The following is a 24,157-nucleotide window of genomic DNA, read 5'->3' as shown; positions in this document are numbered from 1 at the left end:
GTCATGGGTGGAGTCCCACCAGGTCTCCCTTATCCCAATGATATCATAATTCTTTGCATTGAGCAGGAGCATGAGCTCCTCCTGCTTGTTCTCCAAGCTCCTGGTATTTGTGTACAGGCAGGCAAATGTACCCTTGGGGGCTCTTGCCTTGCCCACAGATTGTACCAGGGCTGGGGAAGGGTGGGCTCCCTTAAGTGCCTTGGTCTGCTGGCTTTGCAAGGGTTGCTCAGTGGGCGAGCAGTGGCGGTAGTCCCCCTGTCCCCCAGCGGGCTTAGTTTAAAGCCCGGTGGAGCAGGTCAGCCAGTCTGGCCGAGAAGAGCCTCCTCCCCAGCGGAGAGAGGTGGAGGCCATCCCTTCCCAGCAGCTCACTGCCTCTCTCGCCAAAGAGTGGGCTGTGGTCATGGAAGCCAAAGCCTTCCTGATGACACCAGCGCCGCAGTCTTTGGTTGACTACGTGGATCCTCCTCTCCCTCCTCAGCCCATAGCCTGAGACTGGAAGAATCGATGAAAACACCACCTGTGCTTCTAGACCCTTAAGTCCGGCTCCCAAATCCCTGTAGCGCCTCATGACCCGGCTGGGAGCACTCCGAGCCGATCGGGGAAAATGGCTCAGATTCAGAAAAACTTCAGAAGAGGGGAATAATGCCTAACCAATGATGTGAAGGTTTGAGTATTATGTTGAGAAGTCAGAGATACAAATTTAGACCACTTTTGGGCATGGGCAACCTAAAATATGGATCTCCTGTTTTCTGTACCAAGTCCCTAACAATAAGGCTATTGGGACTAAAATATGGGATCACAGTCCTCCATATTTTCCTAGGCAGCTATTATTACAACTATAATAATTTAAAACATATTTTTCACTTTTTGTTTTTGTATCAACAGTACAACTAGATTAATTTCACTTTACATATAGTCAGCTTCATGTTGGGATCATTGTACTTTAGCACCTTGAGTAGCTTTTTGATCATCGCCATGTTTTAATTTTTGTTAGGTTTTCCCAAAGCTCTTTTAAAAAAACAGAAATTGGGCCTAACTTGACAAGAGCACCCTTAAAGAGTACCCCTTCAAACTCTTCAGCTAAATATAGATGATCAAAAAGCCCTAGACTGAATCAGTTCAATCTTTGCAGGTTAGTCTTAGCTGCATAAATTGAACTGATAAGCAACTGAACAGACATTCATGTTTGATTCCAGAAATGCAGCCACATGCCTGTAGTCACCCAAGCCACAAATGGGGGGGCATTAGAGAATGCTTCCCTGCTCATGTAAAGCGGAGCTAAAGGCTAGCTTGCCCACCGTGCAAGGCGGGAATTTGTGGGGGAGGTGCAAAACATCCTGGGATGCTGGGGAACTGTGGGTGAACTTGAATCTGGAGAAAATCTGGGGCAGAAATTCAAGAAACCTATTTAACCTAAACCAGTTAAGTCTGATGCTATATCAATCCAGGTGTATTATAAATCGATATGTGTAATTTATATGTGTAATTTCTGTCCCTAGACTTACAATCTTAGTCTACATTTGTACATTAGAGACTTACCTGAAAATCTAGTGAGTGAAATGGCAAGTTGTCACATAATGTCCAAGTTGAATTGTCAGAATCAGTTTAACAATATTTGAGGACATTTTAGTATTTTATGCAGCAATTTTTATTCTTTAACTTCAATTATAGCTTACTATGTTACCCAGTTCAGTCACTATGGCACTGTCAAATTCCATGAAGAAACTTCTATACATTGTTTCATCTCTTCAACAGGAGCAGGCTGAAAATTATCTTCCTTGTGCATTCTGTGTCTTGGGGCTCTGTTTAAAAAATAATATGTCTTTTCCATCCCATTAAATAGATCGATTTCTAACACAGTGCCTTTTTTGCGTAATGTCATAGGCTTATCACTTAACAAGAGCTTATGTGATCTGAATGCTGCTGACTTGACAGGTTTATGGCCATCCATAAGCAAGCGGGCATCACTGTTGCGTAGAATTTAGAATAAGACTAAAAGCTTTTTGACTATGATTTATTGCCTAAATTCTCTCTGTGAGGTTTTATGCACCTTTAATAGAATCTCCCTGTCCCACATCATACTAAATGATACCTATTTACCTAATTTCTTTGTAGATAATTTATGCTGGCATTTTATTTTATGGTAGAGCTAAATAAAGTTTATACCTTCTGACAACATCATAGACAAAGACTCTCTGTCTAAGATTTCCAGTTAGGGGTTATAGATTCTGCTTGTGAATCACTTTCTAATTGTTTTCATGTATATGATATTGCGTTTGTGAGTCTTGATAAAGTAATTCATAATATCTCATTACCAGAATTTACAGATAGTAAATCAGAGATTTTACTGTACAACTAACAATGATGTTAAGTACTAGGTCCTACTCTTGAGAAGTCAAGGTCATTGAAAAATGTTCATATATAATCTTTTACAGTAGCATTCTGTGTGTAATACCATTCAAGACATTATTTCAGTTATGGATGTACTATATGTGGTTAGAGTGTCCAAAGATATAATTAGTAAAAATTAAATCAAATAGTATTCTTTTCTAAGCTTTCATAGTTTAACAGTAAAAGTAATGTTACCATAGCTGTGACATGTTAACTGATAAGTAAAAGTTCAGTAATTAGGTGAATAGATGTTGTATTGTTTTAGCATATCCTGAAATGAAAGCAAAGTGTGTAGCCAGAACAGCCTCCCCTTGCCACACCCCCCCCCACCTCTTTTTTTTAACTTTTAAAACTTAGATGATGCTAAGGTAGGACAAAAGAGTCAAGCGTATTTTGTCAGGTATACTCCATCACATGATTACCACCTGGGTCATTTTGAAAGAGTGCATTGTTTCACAAAGAACAGTATGTTTCATTGTGTCCCAACAAGTATTGCTTCTGTACTGTCCAAAAGAAAGAGAGAAGAGATTACTGGAAAAACAGTTTTTACTTGCAAGATAATGGAAGTTGAGAAAAGAATCCTAACAACATTTTTCTTCTATCACCACTGGCACTTTTTAAAAAAGTCATATTAAAAATGTACTCTTTCTGGCTCCCTTCAATAATGAAACAACATGGTACCTATTGCTTAAGAGTATGTGTGTAAGTACTAACTAATGCCAAGACAAATTATAGCATTAGAGATATGTTCTTTTTTTTTATTTTGTGTTTGTATAAACACAACCATTGACTAATTTGAGTTGTCATGCTGAGAAAGCAGATACCTTTAACAATTACTTTTAAATCTATAAAAATTTAATAGTAGTAAATGCACTGCACGTACTTTTCCAAAATTCAATTGTGCTGTCTACTCATTTATACAGTACTAGCGAAATAGGCCTGAAACTTACTTAGAAATGACTTTTATGACCATATACTGCTCTGAGGTCTTACATCTTATAGGCCTTATAGCAGCCCCAAATATGTATAAAAATATTTCCCTGGTTGGGAAGAATAGTTTTCACCTTTCTCTAAGTCCCATATTCCATTTTCCCTGGAATCTGTTTTTCCAATGCAGAAGAGTTTTCAGCTAAGAGCAGTTGAGTTAAATGTTCATTGTCTTTCCAGATGTGGAGAGGAAAACTAATTTCAGTAATGCCCCTCCATGTTGTCCTGGGCAGAGAGGTTTAAATCCTTTCAGAAATGAACCGGTTAAGTATATTAGATTGCATAGACATTGCATAAACGAACAAAAAAAATAATCCAGAACTACTGCAAAGCCTAAATGTTCATAGATAAAATTCATGTCCTGTTGTGATGGAACTATAAAAACAGTTTAATCATTTGTGCTACTTTGTGAATGTTGTAGGTGCCAACTTGGTTGGGGAAAGGGGCCATGCAAAAATAGCAGCTGCCACTGCTGGTTGCCTAGCCACACCACCACCTGCAGGCCAATAGAGGCCACTGTCATGTAAATCTGTGCTGGCTGGGATGCAGAACTTACCACATGTGCCTCTGTCTACTGCACTCTATCCCTCTGCAAGAGTTGGTACTTAGTTATGTCCCATAAGTGCTTTTTTCCTGTTTGAAATAAGTGCAGTTTTTCTGCTTTAAAGCAACAGTGTCCCCTTTTCTGCACAGTGAGAGGGGAGAGTGTGTGAAAAAAATCAGTGAAGAGTGCTAATTCTGTTGCATCACTTATCAGACTGACAACCCCAGAGCAGATAGTGGGGTGTTTGAAAAGTAAGGCTGATATGGAATCAAGGCAGAGCAGTGTTATAGTGGTTCCCTTTCCTTCTCTTCAAGGATATCAGCTAACATTTTTGTCCCTTTAACCCGCTATTCTTGCTCTTCAGAAAAAGCAGCAGTATGGTTATCTCATTTAAAATTTTCTTTCTCTCATAGAAAATTCTCTTTATATTCAAGAGATCCTTACCCCATCCTTTTCTTTCTCCAATATCTATTCATTGTCTGGATCAACACAAATTTAAATCTATTTTTATACTCTCTCAACCTGTTCTGTGTGTGTGTGTGTGTGTGTGTGTGTGTGTGTGTGTGTTGTTTTGATGTCAAGTTGGTATTTTACTTCAAAAAGAAAAGCAGTCAATAATGCATTTAGCTAATATTCCAATCCATATATGATTGCAGTTTCTAATGAAAGGTTTACATCTGCAGCAAACTGTTAAACACTTTTATTCAAAGACAAAAACATTTAGCAGAGTGGACAAATGGTTTACACATGAGTAACCATGCAAAATGTACTTACCTTTGATAGAGGCGTATTAACAACCTTTGTTAGCACTGTAACATCATATTATAAGACAGACCCATTTTATGACCCAGCTGAGCTGATTTTCTTGTGTTTGGTTAGTGATTACCCTTCGTGTAGTTTCAACAAATACATACAAGAGTACCAAGAGACTAGTCCTCAATTCCTGTGATTCACCAGTGCTCCATTGAAGTTGGTCTGTTTCTGAATTAACAGGTTAACCTGATATCAGGAAAACCCAGGAATGATTGAGACTATAGAAACAAATGGAAAATTGGGTTGATTTCATTTTTACTTCAATGCAGTTATTACAGTTCACATTGTCAGGGGCTCAAACTCATTATGTAGAAAGGTGTTACCAAGAATACATAATAGATGATAGAATCAGAAACACAATTGGTATTTGGCATGTATAGTATATATCACATTAATGTGTCAGTTATTCAAGAAAATACAAGGTTTCTGTTTACATTCAAGGGACAATTAGATGTAGTTAAAGACAGCAATTGTTAATACATAATGGGGGCATTTACATGTGTGCTTTAATGGAAGATCGCTTATTTTATTGCACATTAAAGCATCATGGCAAAAATCATGCTAATACACTAATGTGTGGTAAAAACAGGCAACTGAACATTAAATGTCACTAAAAAGCACATTACATGTCACTTTCATTACTGTGCATTAGTGCATCTTAATGTGCATTTATTTTTTACCTCACATTATAGGTACTACATTTATCATGCAGTAACAAAAGCACATTAATGAATGTGTAGATACACCACTATGTATCTATCTGTTGTTTCTTGGTGTGGAAAAGTAAAGACATGTGTTTGTCTTTTGTACCTTTCATTCAAAAAGTCAACAGTTCTACACCGTACTATTTCTAATAATCATTTCCAATTGTTCATCCATGGATCTCAGAAGTCCTGGAACTAGATAATTATCCTCAATTTTCATTTTATTAATAGGACAGCATTTTAAGTACTGTTGCTAAGGTCATGCAGCAGAGCAGAACTGATAAATGGTTTGTAAAATAAAATAAACGTATTTTTGTGGGCTTCAGAGAACAATTGCCATATTGTCTTTATTTCCTGAATCAAGAATTTAGCAGAAGGTATGATTGCTTTCTACAGGGACTTAAATTCCCCTCTTTTTTTTTTTCTGTTCCTTTTCCTTTTATCCATTTTACAATTTTTGGTTTACCAATTTCTTCCATTGCATGCTAACTTCTACACACTTAAAATTTATACTGTGATATTTATGTCTGGTCTGTTTTCCCTAGATTGAACAAAATTCAAGGTCTATATTGTTAGTTTCCACCAGTCAGAAAATGTCCAAAACCCAGCTGCTTAAACAAGTTTCAAATATGACAGATTTTAATGTGAATATAACATATATAACTATTTTAAGTCACCTAGTTCCTGTTCTGCTACTTCTGAAGTCAATGGTAGACCTTCTTTATTAATTTTAAAAAGTCAGATATGTAGAAGAAAGTATGCCTTTTTATAAATATTTCCACTTTTTGTGTTCCTCTCTCATTACTGTCTTCTAAAATAAACACATATCTTCAAAATATGATCCTTGCACTAAAACTAGATGGAAGTTGACTTCAGCTATAATCTTAGCTATACTCCTATGAACTCACATTTTCAGATTTGTAGTCTGTAACAGAAAAATTTTAAAAAGTTTTGATAAAAGGCTAAATAAGTTAATTGCAAGTCATATAGCTCAGTAACAAGTATGGAAAAGTCACCTCGTTTTTTTTAAACCATTTTGACATAAAACAATTATTTATGGATTTTATGGTTAATTCACTATTTCCATTATTTTATATATTCACACTTTTTAGAGACCCTAAGCACTGTAACATCTTAATTATTTCAATGGGAGATATACCATTTCATGTTTTTTCTTGTTCATTTGTCTCTTTTGTTTTTTCTCTCTTACATGCTGCAGTTGCAAACATATTGTGGCGAGAGGAAGGTACTAATACAAATTATTTTGTTGTGTGCTATGTTTCTATGTTTGTCTTTTAAGTTATTAAGTTTCTTACTGGTATTAAGTAGTTATAGTAATTATTTTTCCATTCATGTTTTCTGTTAAAACCTCATAGTATTCAAATGCCTTTTATATAAGCATGCTATAATAGCTTTTCAATATTTTGAGGAAAATATATTTGTTATGGATCTGAGCAACTTTTTGTGGTTTACATTTAAGCACATTTGTGTATATTAGAGCTTTGAGGGATAGAAAAAAACCCACAGAGTTAAGATTGAAAACCCAGACAGGTCCTTTGCCCTTAACTTGTCCTGCTGATGCTATAAATCTTTTAGGCAATCACCCTGTCTTTTGTCAGAAATCTGACCTTATGGTGTTAATCATTCTTATATCTCAAGAGTGTCATCTGGTGCAGTTCCCAGGAAAAAAAAGAAAAGAAAATTTTCAGTTTCTTGATTAGTTAGTAAGACAAACCAATTTCTCTCTCTCTCTTTGATATGAAGTTAGAAGGTGGAAGGGTCAAGCTAGGTTTCATGCTTTCCATTTAGATCTTGCTTCTTTATTGGAGGATGTCATGAGAACAGTATTAGGTGTTTATGGTGTCGAGATTATTGTTGACTTCAAAGGTTTACCTCCAGTGATAAATATTTATTTTACAAGATGTGATTTCAGTGTTTCGGTATGACATACCCTCTGCAATATCCAGACTCAGTTAAAAAGGGTAAAGCCAAAGTGTTACTTATAAATGTTTATTCTTAACTTCAAATAGTTAACATTCATTAAAAGTTATAGAGGGACTTTCATATATTTCAAGGGATATAAGCTATTTTCAATTATCTTCAATGCAAGGTTCATGGTAACAGTGAGCATCTCAGATTTTGCTATGGGATCTTGCTAAAATACGTTTTGATTAGTGAGACTTCTTATATATTTTTAAGATTTATTTTCATGTGCCCAGTACTGCTCTAAGGCTGTCTGTCTTGGAAAAACCTGAGAACAGTCTTGAAGATCCCACTGAGCTGTCTAATCTGCCTACTCACTGAACTTATTTGAGGCATAGTGAGGGTGGGTGGACAGAGCTTGTTTCTCAGCAGCAGTCTTGGGCCTGGCAGTGAGGCACTGTACACATTGCTTGCGAGTCACATATGAGGGTTAAAATTCACAGGGGAAGAACGAGAATCTGTTGTGAAGACTTTCAAAATTCTGAGCTAATTACGAGTGCTTTGGTTGCCTTTGTCTTTTTTTAGATTGCAGACATTTAAGGTCAGGCTGGATGTTGCTTTCTGTCATTAGAAAATGATTGGTAATGAGGAAGGGTACTTAGTACTCACAAGCTTGCCTCTTTCCCTCCCCAGTATACCGTAGGTCCAATAAACAGCATCACCTGCAAAAATCCTTTCCTAATAATAAATAATAGACTTAGAGTATGCACAGAAATGCAGCAGGGTTAACAGACATCTCTCATTAGCTGTTGGATGTTGGCCTGTGGAGCAGGTGCTAAGAGGTGGAAGTAGTTTTGCTATACCCATGGGCTGAATGGGCTGAGGCAGACTCTTTTGTTTACTACTATTGGTTAGCTCCCATTCTTCTCACAAGTGTTGGTGCTGACTAGCCGGTGATAGGAGTGATCCATAGAAGGCAACACCTTTTATTGTTGCAATAACTGATAATCTTAGGTGCATCTGCTTCTTGAAACTATTATGTGGGCTGCACAGCTACTGTAAGTTGCTGGGGAAAACTAGATTGAAAGGTTCATGTAACTGTACTCAGTTTTGAGGATGCACTGTACTAGGCACTGTACAAACCAAATACTGAAATTATGGGTGGGAAGACATAGGTGAGGGGGAGGTAAGGTGAGAAATCTAAAGAGTGGAGGGGGCAGGGAAAAAGAGTGGCTTTTTAATTGATTGTGATCAGTACTCAAAGTTTGCTGCCTGCCCTACCCACTACCTGTTTCAGTCAGAGCCCTAACAGCTTGTGCTTTCTAGAAACCCTAACTCTGTCAGGAGATGCTATTGTTTCTTCATGCAGGAGTTTGCTTTTAGCTATGAACCAGAGAGTGTAGAATGGCTGCAGGCTGGGTGGGATCTCAGGCTTACTTAGGTTGGAATTAAATTGAAAAATATTAGGCTGCTCTGAATTTGAGCATTACAAACCTGCAAGAAAAAGAAATTTTTTTCACTGCTGCCTTTAGGAATTATCAGGTGTGTCTACATGAGATATTTACTGCACAGTTGATTAATTAACTGTGCAGTAAATGTCTTAGTGTGTACACATGCACAAAATTAATACACTCTGCAGCAGGGTAGGACATGTAACTATAAGTCCTACCCTGCTGTGGAGTTTTTTGTGTGCAGCAGCAAACATGTAGACACTGAGCTGGCTGGCTGGGGCAAGACAGTGCTTCAATGCAGAGGCTGCCTGCTGGTTAGCCCCATGCTGAAGCACTCGCATGCACCAGCCGGCTCCTCTACAACACACTGAACCTGGTTGGAGCAGCTCTGGGCTGGCAGACTAACACCCAGGGCCTCCTGCCAGCCGGAGCTGCTATGACCCAGCTCAATGTGCTGAGGTTCAGGTGCACATGTAAACTGTGTGCCCAGGAGCTTCTCAGGAACAATAAATTGCAGAGCAGTTTATTGCTGTATGTGAATGACTTGTGTAGATGTCCCCATCTTGTTTGTAGTTAAAGGATTGTGTGATTATGAATACTCAACAAAATATTCTAGTGCCACTGCCAGTTAGCATCACCCTTTAGTTCTCCTTGCCCTCAATACCCTTGCTAACATTTAATTAAGTTAAAAAGAATTGACAAGTTGAGGTCCTAGGATTCTCCAGGAGGATGAGTTCCCAGTTCGTTTTTTTTTAACGCTGACAATTGGTCATATTGCAAAGGTAGTTTTTTTCACAGGGTCTGTATTTTGTAAACTATTCAAAAGACTCCCCCTTTCTAAGTCTGGCTTTGATGGTATGTACAGGGAAGATGTACATAAAGACAGTGTCATAACTTTTCAAATAAAAGGCAAGCAGAGTGAAATGCAGACATAAATCTATCTAAATGTGGCAAATGTTTTTGCAAATAAAAAAACCCAGCTAAATCTCACTTCTGAGATGACATCTGCTCCTCTCTTGTGTGTATCTTGAAAGTGCTGTCTTTGGCAAAATTAGGTAAGATCTGCTGCAGTTCTGTTCCTGTATAAATAAAGAATAAGACCTAGTGGACTGATGAAACCTTTACATAGCAGCCACAGAAGAATGTTGTAATGAAGGTCTTTAGAGTCATAATATCAGTAATTGAGATTCTGTTATACAAACACATTTCCTCTATTCTGTGCAGAAATTGGGGAAAAAAGTCAGTCATTTTTGTGACACTGGAGATTGCAAAGGGCAAGGGTTTAGAGCTTGAAAAATATTTGAGGGCGTATTCCTCCTGAAAGAGTTAATTTTGCACAAAGGCACCAGTGTGACAGGAAACCCACTTTAATTGGTTTGAGAGGTATCTGCAGGTGGGAGGATGCATTAAGAATCAAGTAGCTGCATCACTGTGGCACTTTAGGAGTTCTCTGAAGCTCTGTGGGATGTCAAACCCTTCCTTGTTCTTCATTATAGTGAATAGATTTGGGGTACATCTCTGCCAAGATCCACTTCGGGGGCTTCTCCCTGTTTTTCCCTTCCCATAGGATTATCCAGAGGGAATAATTTTCTATATGAATTGAATATATTTTATATTTTATTTTCAAACTCCCTTGCCTCCCCCAGCTGGCATCTTTCTGCCTCCTTTTACTCCACTGCAAATGCAGGCCAGGGGATGGTCCTCTAAGACTTCTTACATTGCATTATTGTTTTTCATCCTTATGTTGTTTCATTTTTCATTTTCTAATAGAATAATAGTCTTATGTTGTATGCTATTCCGAGGACTTTGCTTTCTGATAACAGAGGACTTTCTTGAGAACATAAAATCAAAATTCTTGTTTTAACTTTATATTCTCTTAAGTCTATTCCCCATGCCAGTGTCCTGCTGATAGTGGAAGTTTTGGACATGTTACTGGAATATATGTGAAACTCTTTATTGGCATAATTGATTTCATGCTGATTGCAAGAATATAGTGGTTTTCATCTTTGTAACAGGTTCCAAATATTAACTAATAATCATGACGAATAAAATACCAAAACAGTTAACTTTGATAGATGAAAAACTGAGGTATATAGGTTAAGCTGTTAGAGTAATGCTACAGTCCTGAGATAACTACTCAAGGGGGAGAGACTGTAGAGTTCCACAAAAAATTGTGGCCCTATAAACTAGAATTAAATTTCTCCCCAACTTTTGACTTGCCAGTAAAAGACTATCGAGAGCATTACCCTTTTAGTACTGAAGGAAATGTCCTATATGAGGTATAACAAAGACTCGGGACTTTTTTTTCTGTTAATGTGATATGTTAATTACTTTAAATTCTCCACTCAGAAAAAGAAAAGCAAGAAAACATATGGAATTTATTTTCATTTGATTATCATGTAAAAGATTTCACATGATTTCATTCATTACTTCATCTGGCAAAATATGGCTTATTTCCAGATCTCTGTTTGTAAAATTGCTGTCTTGCTCACAGGGAAAACAGTGTAAAAACTTGAATAGCATCACGCTTTGGGTTCAGCTTTGCAGTAGAAAATCCCATGGTGTTAGCTTTATTATCATCACACAGCCTTTAATAAATTGATCTCATATTAGCATTAAAATGAGGGCTTTGGTTCTGAAAAATTGGGGGTTGCTTTTTTCTAATGGTTAATTTTGTACATTTGAATGTGTTTTTGTTCCTAAGGTCTGGGAATTGGGAACATGTTTTATGTTTTTTATGAAGATGGAATCAAAGTGATACAGCCAGTAGAATGTGAATTTCAGAGACACATTAAGCCCAGTGAAAAACTCCTTGGGTTTCAGGCAAGTATTTCTTTAAATTTATTGTGAGTGTTTTCTCAATTATCCTTTTCTTTGAAATGGGAAGTATCAGCTTAATGTTGGCAAGAGGTACCTCATGGATAGACTTTGAAATGGAAGGCTTCTGCATATCCATTAAGTAGGTAATTGCATATTTTCCATTCTCTCTTGTTTTATTGTAATGAATTCAAACCCCTTCTGCTAGGTCAGGGATCAGCAACCTCTGGCCTGCAGGCCAGATCTGGCCCAAGAAGGTCTGACCCAGCCCAGGGTGACATGGGAGATCAGTGGCACAGACTGTGCCCTGCTGCTTGTCCCTTCTTCAGCATTTTCTTTTGCAGACCTTCCCTGCCACGCTCTCATGCCTGTACTTGTTTCCAGTACAGAATCACGTAAGCAGGAGGTGCCTTGAGCTCTCTGGGGGTGGAAAATTGCAGCCTGCAGCAGGGGGCTGAGTTGCAAGCTCCAGCTCACAGCAGCAAAATTTGCCTACCCCTGCCCTAGTTTGCCAACCCCAGCTGTCTTTCAGATCTGCATTTGTTTCCTTCCTTTCTCCAGCTTCTTCCTCTATTTTCTCCCATTCTTTTCCCTGAGTTAGAGAGAGTCCAATTCCACTCTCAGTGTGACACCTTCTTTCATATTGCTCATGTGCACAATGCATCTGTTAAACATCACTCCTATCTTTCATTTTTGAATTCTGCTTTTCAGAAATGCTTACAGAGTTGATCTTCAAATTTCTGATGTCACTTCTCCACACGTTGTTGGTATTGTTCTGCCATGTGTTTTGTTTTATTTTAAGATAAACAGTCAGTTCCTCAGGGCATACATGAGACAGATCCTCCATGATTATCAACTTCAGGAGCTCTGTTGAACAAAATGAAGACAGTTTTATCAGCCAGGAGTCTGTCACTATAAAATGAAGTTAGAACTGGTACAGGCAACAGCAGGTCCTTTGTAGCCAATAGAAGTGTGAAATGAATTTCACCAAAATCTGTCTCTTCTGTTTCTTCTGCATATTTTAAGGGCTGGCTACATTAATTCTTCACATATATTTCTTCTTCACTTTTTCTGTTGCTACTAGAGGGATTACAAACTGATATGTTGGTATGGGCATTTGTGTGCTTGGTATCTGCTGTATTTACTTGAATATACGATGACATTGAATATTGAGGGAAGATAAACAGATAAACTAGGTTTATTTAGTCTGGAGAAGAGAAGACAGCGTGGAGGGGAGGGTGATTTAATCGCAACCTTCAACTACTTGAAGGGCAGTTCCAAAGTGGATAGAGCTAAATTGTTCTCAGTGGTGGCAGATGACAGAACAAGGAGCAATGGTCTCAAGTTGCAGCTAGGGAAGTTTAGGTTAGATATTAGGAAATTTTTTCTCACCAAGAGAGTAGTAAAGCACTGGAATAGATTAGCCAGAGAGGCTGTAGACTCTTCATCCTTGGAGGTTTTTAAGACTTTGCTCAGCAAAGCCTTGGCTGGGATGATCTAGTTAGGGATGGTCCTCCTTGAGAAGCAGGTTGGACTAGATGATCTCCTGAGGTCCCTTCCAACCCTAGTTTTCTGTGATTCTATAAGATCATCCCCCAATAATTATATTCTATATATATATGGAAAATTTATAAATGTGTTATACTTTTCCAGGTATAGAATATAATTAATGAAGGTTTGCCTTGAAATTTCCCCCTCCCCTTGCTACAGCAGGGAAAATAAATCAGGGAATCAGGTAGCCCCCTTCCCCTCCTCTCCTCTGCCAACTTCTTCCCCCTCTTGCCCCTTCTCCTCCTCCTTACTGTCAGACACTGCTGTCTTTGAGCACATGGAGGTGTGGAGCAAATTTGAAAACACTGACCTTGAAATAAATATACCTGTACTATCCATGGACTTAGTTCATCCAGAATTCATGCATTTTACCTTTTTTGAAATTGCTGCAAGTTTTAGCACAGGCACTCCATAACCACACTTTTAAGCAGCATTTTTGTGCCTACTTATTTATAGTACAAATTGGGTACATCTACACATTGCCCTATGGCTACGTAGCAACGTGCTACGTCACTGTATGGCACGCTATGGTAAAGTAGTGATCATAGTGGTGCGCTTCCCCATTTTAGCGTGCCACTGTGGCGATGTAGTGCAAAATCTAATAGTGTGCCTCGGTCAAAGAGCAGTATGGCACCATGCTTTAGTACTTCCAAAAGGAAGTACTAAAGCATGGCACTGTAGGAACATTGTCATATGGTGATGTGTAGATATACCCACTATATACGATAGTAGTCCAAAACCAAAACCAAAGGCTCATTATTTACCACATAGCTCATTGTACTAGGTCCCAGCAGAGTCAACAGCGTTTCAAGCCATGGTAATCCCACAACCCAGCACTGATCAGTATTTATGTATACTCCAGATACCCCACACAAAGTTTCCATGTACTAATTAGCACTCCACTCATGACTGGAACTGGGTGTTCTTGTCATGAGACCTGGGATCCTCCAAAAGTGTATATGCGGATGAGGTGCAGGAGAACCTGGTCCGGCTCCACCTTATGGAGGGCAGGGCCACACTAAACATATGCAACAGGCTGAGAGAAGGGGTGACAGAGGGATTTGGGGTGAACTGTTTGAGAGGGCCTATTTAGAGATGTTTGCTAGATATTAAAGGCTGGTGAAGAAACAGGAATCACTGGAAATTGTATGCAGTGTAATGACTCACCATGACTTGAAAATAATTGCTGCTGAGGAGGACACCATACAGTGGGTGGTACCAAATAACTTGTTCAGGTGGGCTGTACTAATTAATCCTTGTGTACCTGATAGGGGAAATACCATGACTATCAGGGCAGTTTTCCTAGTCACACCTGGGGATAACTGCTTTTCTGACATAGGGTAGTGCCTGTGAAGGTAATGTATAGTAAATCTCTAACTTGCTGCTCAAGTGGGAAGATTTTGGTTTTATGCCCAGTTCTTGAAAATGGGAGACTTCTCCCTAGCTTGCTCCTAGGCCTTATGGCTGAAGGCAAGTGAAACTTGGGGGCATCTGAACCCTAAGCCTCCAGGCTTGGGCCTGCATATAGGATGCCTGCCAAATGGTTTGGAATCATCTGAAGCCATAGGTGAAGGTGAAAGATGTTTGCCAGTAGTAGGGCCACTAATGGTTCTTGACTGACTCACGGATTTGGAATTGATTTGGATTGAAACATGAAATATTTTCATTAAAAAAATGTGGTAGTGTGGTCACTTGACAGGTGGTTAGAGGTACAGTGATATGTGCATGTCATTCACCCTCTTGAATATATAATATTTTTGCAAAAAAAAAATCATGTGGTAGGTTCCCATTAGCATGTTTGCTCAATATTGGCCATGTGTTTTATAGTCATCTTGTATTTGAGTAAATATGGTAAATAAAGGCTGATGGCCTTATCTTATGAAGCCTATTATAAAGTTTTAATTGATAATATCTGTTTCTTATCATTTGGGCCTTTGTTATATATTACACTTTAAGCTTCTCAAATGGTGATAAGTGTTAGTGTTAGCTCAAGTTTAGAGTGAAACACATTCAAGCTAAAAATCTTCTCTGACTCTTGCAACTGTGATTTGCTACTAGAAAGCTGATGATCTTGGGCCTGACTAGGAGCTACAGTTGTGAGTTCCCACTACAGGACTGCAAGCCATGGCAGGCTTCTATCTCTGCTCCATCTCTGGGGGTGGGTTGGACTAGGCAGTGAAATGAATGGGAATGGGAGCTGGGGACTAGATGGTGAAATGAAGGAACTCACTCACTGAAGCCACTACCTTTTATCCTTTATCCACTAAAGGATAAAATAAAAAGAAGTAAAACAAAATGTAAAAGTATGAAGAGTAAGTAAATTAAAGAAATTCTTGTATTTGAATAAGTTAGTATTGGGATTGGTAACCCCTACTCACAGGGATGCTGTTCCTGCCTCAGGAGAGAAGGTCATGGGGACCCTGATCTGGACCTCTACCTTGATCCCTCTTCCACCCTTTAGGATTTCCTCCCTGACCAGTCTGTGCTCCTGTTAGCTGCCCAGCCAAGACTTACCCCTGGGGGCAGGAGAGGGAGTTGGCTTGGTGCCAATACCACCCACTGGGCAGTAGAGTTAAGGGGGTGGAAAGTTTGTATGCACAGAACAGAAGAGTCAGGGGAGGCACTGCATCCTGGGATGCTGGAGGACTGGAACCTAGATGGCTTATCTCTGGGAGGAGTTGGTCACACGTTCATGGAACATGAGCTGGGTAACAGTTCAGAGAAACCTGTCCTGGGGTGGCCTAACTTTAAGATGGTTAAAAGGTGCTTAAAACTAGTTTAAACGTCTTAATGTGTGGGCCATCTAGCGGTTATCAACTCCCTGAGCCTCCTAAAATGAATGTATAATGTAACCCCTTAGACTCTATCTAGTCACCTTGAGGGAAAAAGCACATTTTAACAATCCCTAAATAATAATAACAAAAGTATATTTGGGTAAAAACAAAACTGTCTTGGAGGATTTTGCCTCTTTAGCTATCATTATAAATATCAAAGGCTGCAACACTCAACAGCAAGATATATTTTAGCATGGATAATTATGCTGAGCAGCTAATCATGCCTTGATTTGTGCTGCTTAAGTGAAATTAGGTTGACACAGACAAAAATAAGCCAGAGACCTTTCTTTATGGATGCGTAATTCAAAAGCTGATTACTTAAGAAGTCAATTAAATTTTATTAGGTTAAAAAGAAAATGAGAACAGCATATATTTTATATTGCCCTATATTTTCTTTGAGAATGTAGTGATAATCTGAATGAACCATAAATAAGTTGAATGATAAAAAATGGGGGGGGATGATTTCCCTTTTTTAGCGTTCTATAAAGTAAGCAAAAGAGGAGGTAAGAAAGTGACTTTTCCATTTTTCTTTGTTAAAGTAGAAATGAACTTGGGTTACCTGCAGGATATAGAATATATCTTATGTTTAGAGTCAGAAGGTATCATTGATACATCACAAAAAGATTGGAAATGTTGCCTTTGGATCTGTGCGTCATTTCCATTATTTCATCAATTATAGGTCTCACAAACATCCAAGAATCAAGATATTTCCTTCTTTTGAATAACAAGGTTTATTTTTTGCACAAAGAAATATGAAGCTATATATATTGTTTCTATTTTTCACCTTAAAATAATCATTATACTAGTTCATTTCCCTTTCAAAAAATAATTTGATTTTGTTTCCAATGAAACTCTCTACCAAAGAATAAAAGGCTGTTGAGATTATTTTCCTCTAAGAAAAAAGGATGAACATGGACTTCAGAATTCCCTATATGTAGTGTTGATAATAAACCAACAGCTGTGAATTGCTCAGAATAACTCATTGACCAGGAAAGCTGAGATAAAAACAGACTCCTTTGCAGAGTATAATATCTTCTCCAAACCTCTTTTGGAAAAAGCTGTTAGTTTGTTCTAAGTAAAAATGCAATTTTGGTGCAGTGTCGCATTGTATTGCATCTCTGCTTGATCGGTGACTGGTGAGGATTCATAAAGAACATTCTCAGTTATTCTGCATTGTTTTGTTTTCTTTGTTGCACAGTTTTATTGGGTAAGTTTTGTATTTTATTTTTATACGGCTATGTGCAGGTAGTCCTGTCTCTCCTGCTCCTTCCACAGATAACATATTTCCATTAGTTAATTCTTTCAATATAATACAAGTTCTGGAAAGCACTTCATAGTCTTTGAAAACCGTTCTTAATGCAAGTTTTCAGCAGTAGAAGAAAGAGAAGTGTTCGTTCAGCCATGTGAATTACTTTTTATATATTTCTGAGCTGGTGTTTCTTATATATTTCTGAGCTAGTGTTTCATATGGTTCTTAAACCAATTTGAGGGCTGTTTGCCTGAGTACACTATACACTTTGTAGGTAAGTGAGCACTGCCCAATACAGTAGTATCTGGATACTCAGGCAACTAAGCAAACTAACCTGGTTGCTGGAAGAATTAAATCATTTTCAGGCTATAATGGTGCTCCACCCCGGCTGCTCAGCATTACTTCTCAATGCTGGATAAGAATGAGCTTCTCTTGTTCTGAGAATAAAGCAGGTCACCCAGTCCATACCCTTCTCTAAGCAATAAGGCATAATTAAAAAATACTTCAACCATACCTGACAGTTGTTTGTCTAGTTTGTTCTTAAAAAACCACACGGACACACGCATATATGAGTTCAGCACTGGCACAGCCTAAGAAGCCTGAAAAATATATTTCATTGAAAGTATATATATCTATCAATAGATATATCAGTCCATATAGATCTCTTTCTTTATAGATATATATCTGTATCTATCTATCCATAGATAGATAGATAGATATGTATAGATATAGATATTCAATGAAGTATATTTGTGAGCCTTCTTGGATAGACTGTGCCAGTGAATAGTGGACACCGCCGGGTGTCCTGGACACTGACCACCTATGGGAAATCTAAGGGCCGGAGGGTTGTTAGACCTCCTAAGACAGCCAGGGCCTCTCATGTATTGTCTCTGTTAGAGGTGGATTTGGGGGTCAGATATATATATAGAGCTACAGCCCACCCTCACATACCCTATAAATATACAGAGGCCCCAATAAAGTTCAAAAATATATTATACATTTGTGCTCACAACAAAAACAAGATTAACACTAGGAAATGTACATAACATCAAGCATTAACTACATACACTGGTTAACTGCAATACACCATAAACAGAACTGTGATGGGGCAGTGAAAGGCAGCATTGGGGCCTTCACAGGCTCACTGAGCTGGAATGACTGTCAGGCCCTCAGTCTTTTCCTCAGAGGGTACTCACTGAGCCCGAGAGTGAGGGAAGGATGATAATTACCGATCCAATGGATGATCGAGGTCCTGATCCAATAATGCTTTTACAAGTAACTATCCAATTATAATCCAATCTGATAGGTCACCCCTCTCTCTCTCTCTCACTGCTACAGTCTCTGCTTATACGCCTCGCACATGCAGGTATCACCAACCAAGTAAGCTCTACCATTGAAACCTAAGTACTCTCAAGCCTCCATATTCCATTCGCATGCCAAATCATGCCTCAGGATTCCTTAAATACTCACCAAAATCACACCATGTGTCAGTCATTCTTCTCACCAACCATACTCATGTGCACACGACACCCTACTGTTGTGCTCTTGGCACTCAAGTGTAGCACACTGCACTCGACTGCACCACACAACCTACTGCGTAGGGTCCCCAGATGTAAGTGGGTCACTGACATCATCCAGGTGGACCGTTTCACTCTTCTCGAACCCGCCCAGCTCTAATCAGTGTGCGTGTGCTCAGAAGAGGTCTCATGTTATGGACCGCATCCATCACCAGTGCTGAACTAGTCCCAGATTAGAGGAGGGGAAAAAATCCAAATGTCTACTGTAAATCAGCTTTGCCACAAATTAAGCCCTTGTGCTACCAGTGAACATGGAGAATACTTTCCACATTTTCTCACATTCTACATGCTTTCAAATAAGACATGCACTTTGTTTTGGGAAGACAGGATGAAGAAAAAAGTTTTCCAGAATTTTACTAGCCTATGCATGGGTAGTCCACATGCAGGAAAAAGTCACTCCTCATTTTACTGCAGCTGCACAGCTTAGAGGTTTAACCCTGTCACTGTTGTTGCCAAATTGCAGAGCCAAATGCAGCTGCTGTTTCAACAGTGGCTGCGACATGGTTAAACCTATAGCTGTGCAGCTGTGGCAAGAGGGTGAATGTTACTGAGGATGGGACCCGGGCCCTCCTGCATGTGGCCAGTCAGGAAGAGAGTAGAGTCCTTGGGAGACATTCCAGCATCCACATACCTCCATTCTAACGCAGAAATCAGCTTCCTTCCTAAATCACAGACACCAAGTTTGGAGCGGTAATTTGGGGGAAAAGGTGCATGTAGTATATGAATGAATGTGGTAATCATTGCCCTCTTTAAAACAACCTTGCACATACTGGAAGACAGTTTCTACATTAGCATTCAGTCTTCTTCTTTGCCAGAGAAAACAAATCCAGTTCTCTCAATGTTTCCTAATAGGTCATTTTTCAGATTTTGTTTCTCCTTCTGCACTCTCCAGTTAACCTACTTTTTCTATATGTGTAGTGCTGAAACCTGGAAACTGTTGTCTAAATGAGGCCTACCCAGTGTCACACTGAAAGTAAATAACTATTTCCCGATATCTACAACATTTCTATTAATACTTACCAAAAATGAGATTTACCCTTTTATATCAAGTTGTTGACTCATTTGGTCTGCAACCACTGTAATCTCTGGATCCTTTTCTGCAGTACTGCTGTCTAAATAGTTGTTCTCCATTTTGCATTTACATTCCACCAGTTTTGCAGGATCTTTCTGCCCTGAAAGGTAAAATCAAATAAAAATAGTTGAATTACTTTTGAAACAGAAAATGCCTCAGCACATCCCATTGCAGTCAGTGACAAAACTCCCATAAATTTCAACATAGCCTTGTTCTGCCTTCTTATATAATGAGATGGTGGAGGCCATGATTATCTGAGGTTAAGCTTGATCTAAAAGCCAAACTGGATACATGTTTGAGGAATTTTAATTGGACAACAACTAGCCGGCCTGATCTAACTTAGTTTACCTAAGGAAGTCCACTATGTAGATCAGGCCAAGCCATGCCTGATCTAACCAAATGTGTGTACACATTCAGAGCACAGCCCAGGGGCCATGCTTTTCTTACCCTTCCCACCCCTTATTGGGCCTCTGGCCCTCCTCCCAACTCTAGATGTACAGCCCTTTCTGATCGCGCCAAGCCCCCCACACCAGCTACTTCCCCCCCCACCCCGATGCCATCCTTCCCACCACCCCACCCCAACTTACTTAGATCATTTTTCCAGAATGGCTCCTGGCACCAGTGAATATGCATCTAAGCAAAGATCTGATCAACAGTTGTGCAACTTAATGCAAGCTGTGGTATTGTAGGTCAGGTCCTGCAAATATATGCATGTGCCCTAAGTAACATTTAGATTACATACTCAGATGAGGTCAGAATGCGTACTTTTTGAAACAAGATGAGGTTTACCAAAATCTCTTTTTTACTCTACCAATTGCATCATAATTAGGTGTGACACATTCAAAATAATGGCTCAAAAATAATGGCATTAAAGGTGCCAATGAATTTTTTTCTGAAAGAATGCTTTGTGTGTAAACTGCATAAAAAGTCATGCAATATAAGATTAAAATTAGTTTGCTTGAACTATCATTTTTTTAACATTTCAGAACATCATCCTATTTCAAAATGAGTGCACGTGACAAATTTTGGTGGTGGTGATGATAGTGGTTACAATAGCGTAAATGTTAATCATGTTATTAAATCATACATAATAAGCATAAGAACCTTGCTGAAAGGGCTTGATACAAAGCCAGTTAAAGTAAAATAAAAATCCTTGTAAAAACTTTAGTAGCATTTGGATTAAATTGCCCCATAAATCCATAAACAATGTCTTGAGAATGTCTTCTTTCCTCTGACTTGTTTCAAAAGTTTTCACTTTCAAATGAAGATTATATTTTCTTCCATCTGTTGATTAGATTAGATCTGATTTAAAACATCTCACTTTCTGAATAAAATCAGGGTGTGTTTGGGATGGGGGGAAATGAACAATGAAAAAAATCCACTTTTAACCAGATATTTTCTTTTGTTACACAGACATTAAATTGAAAAAAAAGAAGTAATTTGCTCCTAGTTTAATTAAAATGAGAGAATAGTGTATTTTGATTTATATTTTAAAGAAAAAAAGATTTTTGTCCACTTACAAAATGGCAGGGGACATGAATATGAAACCTTAAAATTAAAACATATCAAACTTTTTAAAAAATGTCAAGTTCAGTCTCAACAGATACAATTTTTTTTAAAGGCTAAATTTTAGCTCTGTTTATCAAAAACCTATTCTTGGATTCCAGAAAAGCCAGACGATGTAAACTTAGATGGCTGAATATGCATCTGTAGATCATGATGTAAGACAAAATTGTATTTTGAAACAAAGGATCTATTTTGGATGATCTCAGCTTAGCAGGGCTATCAAGTGGGGTAATAACAAAAGAGGGCATCAGAGAGCTTTTGATTAATTTGAATTAATGTAACTTGCAAGATCTATTAAAATTCATCTCATGGTGCTGAATTCATCCTAGGGTCAATGGCAATATTTAAAAAGATGTGAGAAATGGGTGTGGACTGGAAAAGGCCTAACATACTTTCCATTTTTAAAAAGCAGTACCCAGGAATTATAAACATGTCAGTCTGACTTCAATACCCAGGAAGTTGCTGGAGAAAATTATATTGAAAAACATCTGGAGGAGGAAAAAGTGATCTATATCAGCCAGGATAGATTTACAAAGAAATCATGCTAAAACAACTTGACCTTTTTATTTGACAAAGTAACTAGTGGGTGGTTGAATGAATGCAGTGAGCATAGTTTATTTGGAATATAGCAAGGCTTTTGACATAGGCTCTGGCATTTTTCAGGCTTTGACATAGTAGGTTAGTCAGAATGCTTCCAGTTTCATTTGAGGAGAATGGGAGAAGTGAAATTGGAAAGCTTGGCTTTCAAGGTAAGGGTTGAAAAACTGGATATCTTGTTTGGACCTTGGAGCATGCAGTCCCCTAGAACTACAGGGAAAGGGGCCACACAGTGCCCTTGTAACTTGGCAGGGGCAGATCCAGATGGGGTGCAGTGGTATGGTCTAATTCCCCTTTTTGGACCATTCATGGGAGCAGCCATCCCCAAAGCACGTAAGACTCTCCCTTCACCTGCTCTTCAGCCACAGCAAAATGCCCTCTCCTCTCATTAATTGCACACTTCCTTTTGACTACCCTTTTAATTTTTGTTCCAAGAAAAGACCGTTGCAGTAATAATGCCAAGGTTGCAGTTTTGATGCCCATACAGGGCACAAGATCTTTCCTGCCTCAGGCAGGGGGTTGGATTAGATGACCTCCTAAGGCCCTTTCCAACCTTAATACTCCATGATTCTATGATAAAGACGTGGTATACATTTTGACATCATGTCTGTGATGGTATATCTATATATCTCGGGGGTCAGTGGGGATGGGCGGTGGGGGGCCACCATAACCCACACCATTGCCCTCAGGTAGGGAGGTGTGGGGAAGTCCTGTTGCTTAGGCAGCTGGAGCATGTTCTCCACAAACTTTTCCATCAGCGGCTCAAACTTGGGCCCATGCAGCCAATCGTCACCTGCCCTCTCAGTGTTGTATGCACAGTTGGCCACAAGTGTTATGGGCAGACACACAGACTAAGCCCTTTATTATATTAGAACTGTTTACACAACGACAAACTGCTCTAAAAAGTAAACGGAATAAAAAATTTCCTCTATCATGCACATGTTCCTTTTTTAAAAAGAAAAAACTATTTATTCTCTTTTCTTTTGGATTTTCACAATGGTATAACCATTCCAAAAGACATCGTATTCTGCTTTCATGAAAGTTCCACAAACTGCATGTATTAGATGCTGTATCAAGATACTAGAGTTCAGGACCATTTTTCCATTAATGTGATTTTTGTAGGTTCCTGTCTCTGGAAATTTAAGAGCCATAGAGCAAAAGGGTAGTGCTTACTGACCTTCTGTACAAGTAGGTTGATCTACTCAGGTTGAAAATTGATTTGTTTCTCACTTTGACACGTGAAGATTTAGCGTGAATCTATCAAATGTACGGAGGGGCAAACATCAAAATATCTTGCGGCTAGAAAAAAGTTAGCATTAAAATACATTTTGTGCTCCATAAAAAATTAAGGAACTACTTAGTCCCACTTCTATTGGTATGTCGCTTTTTTCCCCTTCTCCCAAAGCAGCTTTATGTGAGAAAACAGATTTTTGTTGAGAGCTCATCAACTCCTTCTGTTTATTCCTCATGTGAAGTCATCATCCCCTGACATACCATAATCATTACCGCAGCAACCAGTTATGATTTGCCAAGCAGAGGATTGTCAGGAATAAGCAGTAGATGAATGCTAAACAAACAGCAATTCTGATGTGATTAAACTGTCCCTAGTAATAAGGGAGAAAAAGAAAAATAGAAATATTAACATATACTGTATATTTTTAAGCAGAAAGTTTTTCCAAAATGTTCCTCTGGCTTCCAGCTGTCTCTAAGAATATGAAGTAGATGGTCTTGAGAAGATTTGTCTAGCTGCACATAGAAAAATTAACCTATGGTACTTTTCTTTTCTGCATAAATCTTAAGGGTGATGAGTACTATGGAATAATATACCTTAATGCAAAGAGAAAACTTTTTGGCATGCAAATATATTCATATGACTAAACTTTTATTTTGGTACAGGCAAGACTTCCACTTGGAAATAGAAAGCTAAATACATAGAATTAAATCCTAATTTCATTGTAGCTGATAAGACTTTGACTTTTCCAATTTTACCCATAATATTTTTGTGGAAAAAAATCTAAATGAAATATTTTTTATTGGATTTAACATTAAAATGGTGTACAAGTCCCCCCCCCCCCCAAATA

The 24,157-nt window shown here is 38.6% G+C and overlaps 1 protein-coding gene across 2 annotated transcripts in view; it reads left to right on the top strand.

Annotated features, from left to right (window-relative positions):
* Positions 1-24,157, top strand: part of FSTL5 (follistatin like 5) — a 777,648-nt gene that overhangs the window by 685,857 nt on the left and 67,634 nt on the right. The window contains exons 11-12 of one of the 2 annotated variants that reach the window (XM_019521732.1): positions 6,659-6,685; positions 11,518-11,636. In XM_019521732.1, the coding sequence (XP_019377277.1) occupies positions 6,659-6,685; positions 11,518-11,636 (146 nt within the window). The remainder of the gene's footprint in view (positions 1-6,658; positions 6,686-11,517; positions 11,637-24,157) is intronic. The other variant, XM_019521733.1, reaches the window with a different exon arrangement.

Source organism: Gavialis gangeticus, unplaced genomic scaffold (assembly GCF_001723915.1).
Source record: "Gavialis gangeticus isolate Ggan-Ray unplaced genomic scaffold, GavGan_comp1, whole genome shotgun sequence".
Lineage (NCBI taxonomy): Eukaryota > Metazoa > Chordata > Crocodylia > Gavialidae > Gavialis > Gavialis gangeticus.
The sequence above is the reverse complement of the archived record's forward strand: the minus strand, read 5'-3'. Positions and strand labels throughout refer to the sequence as shown.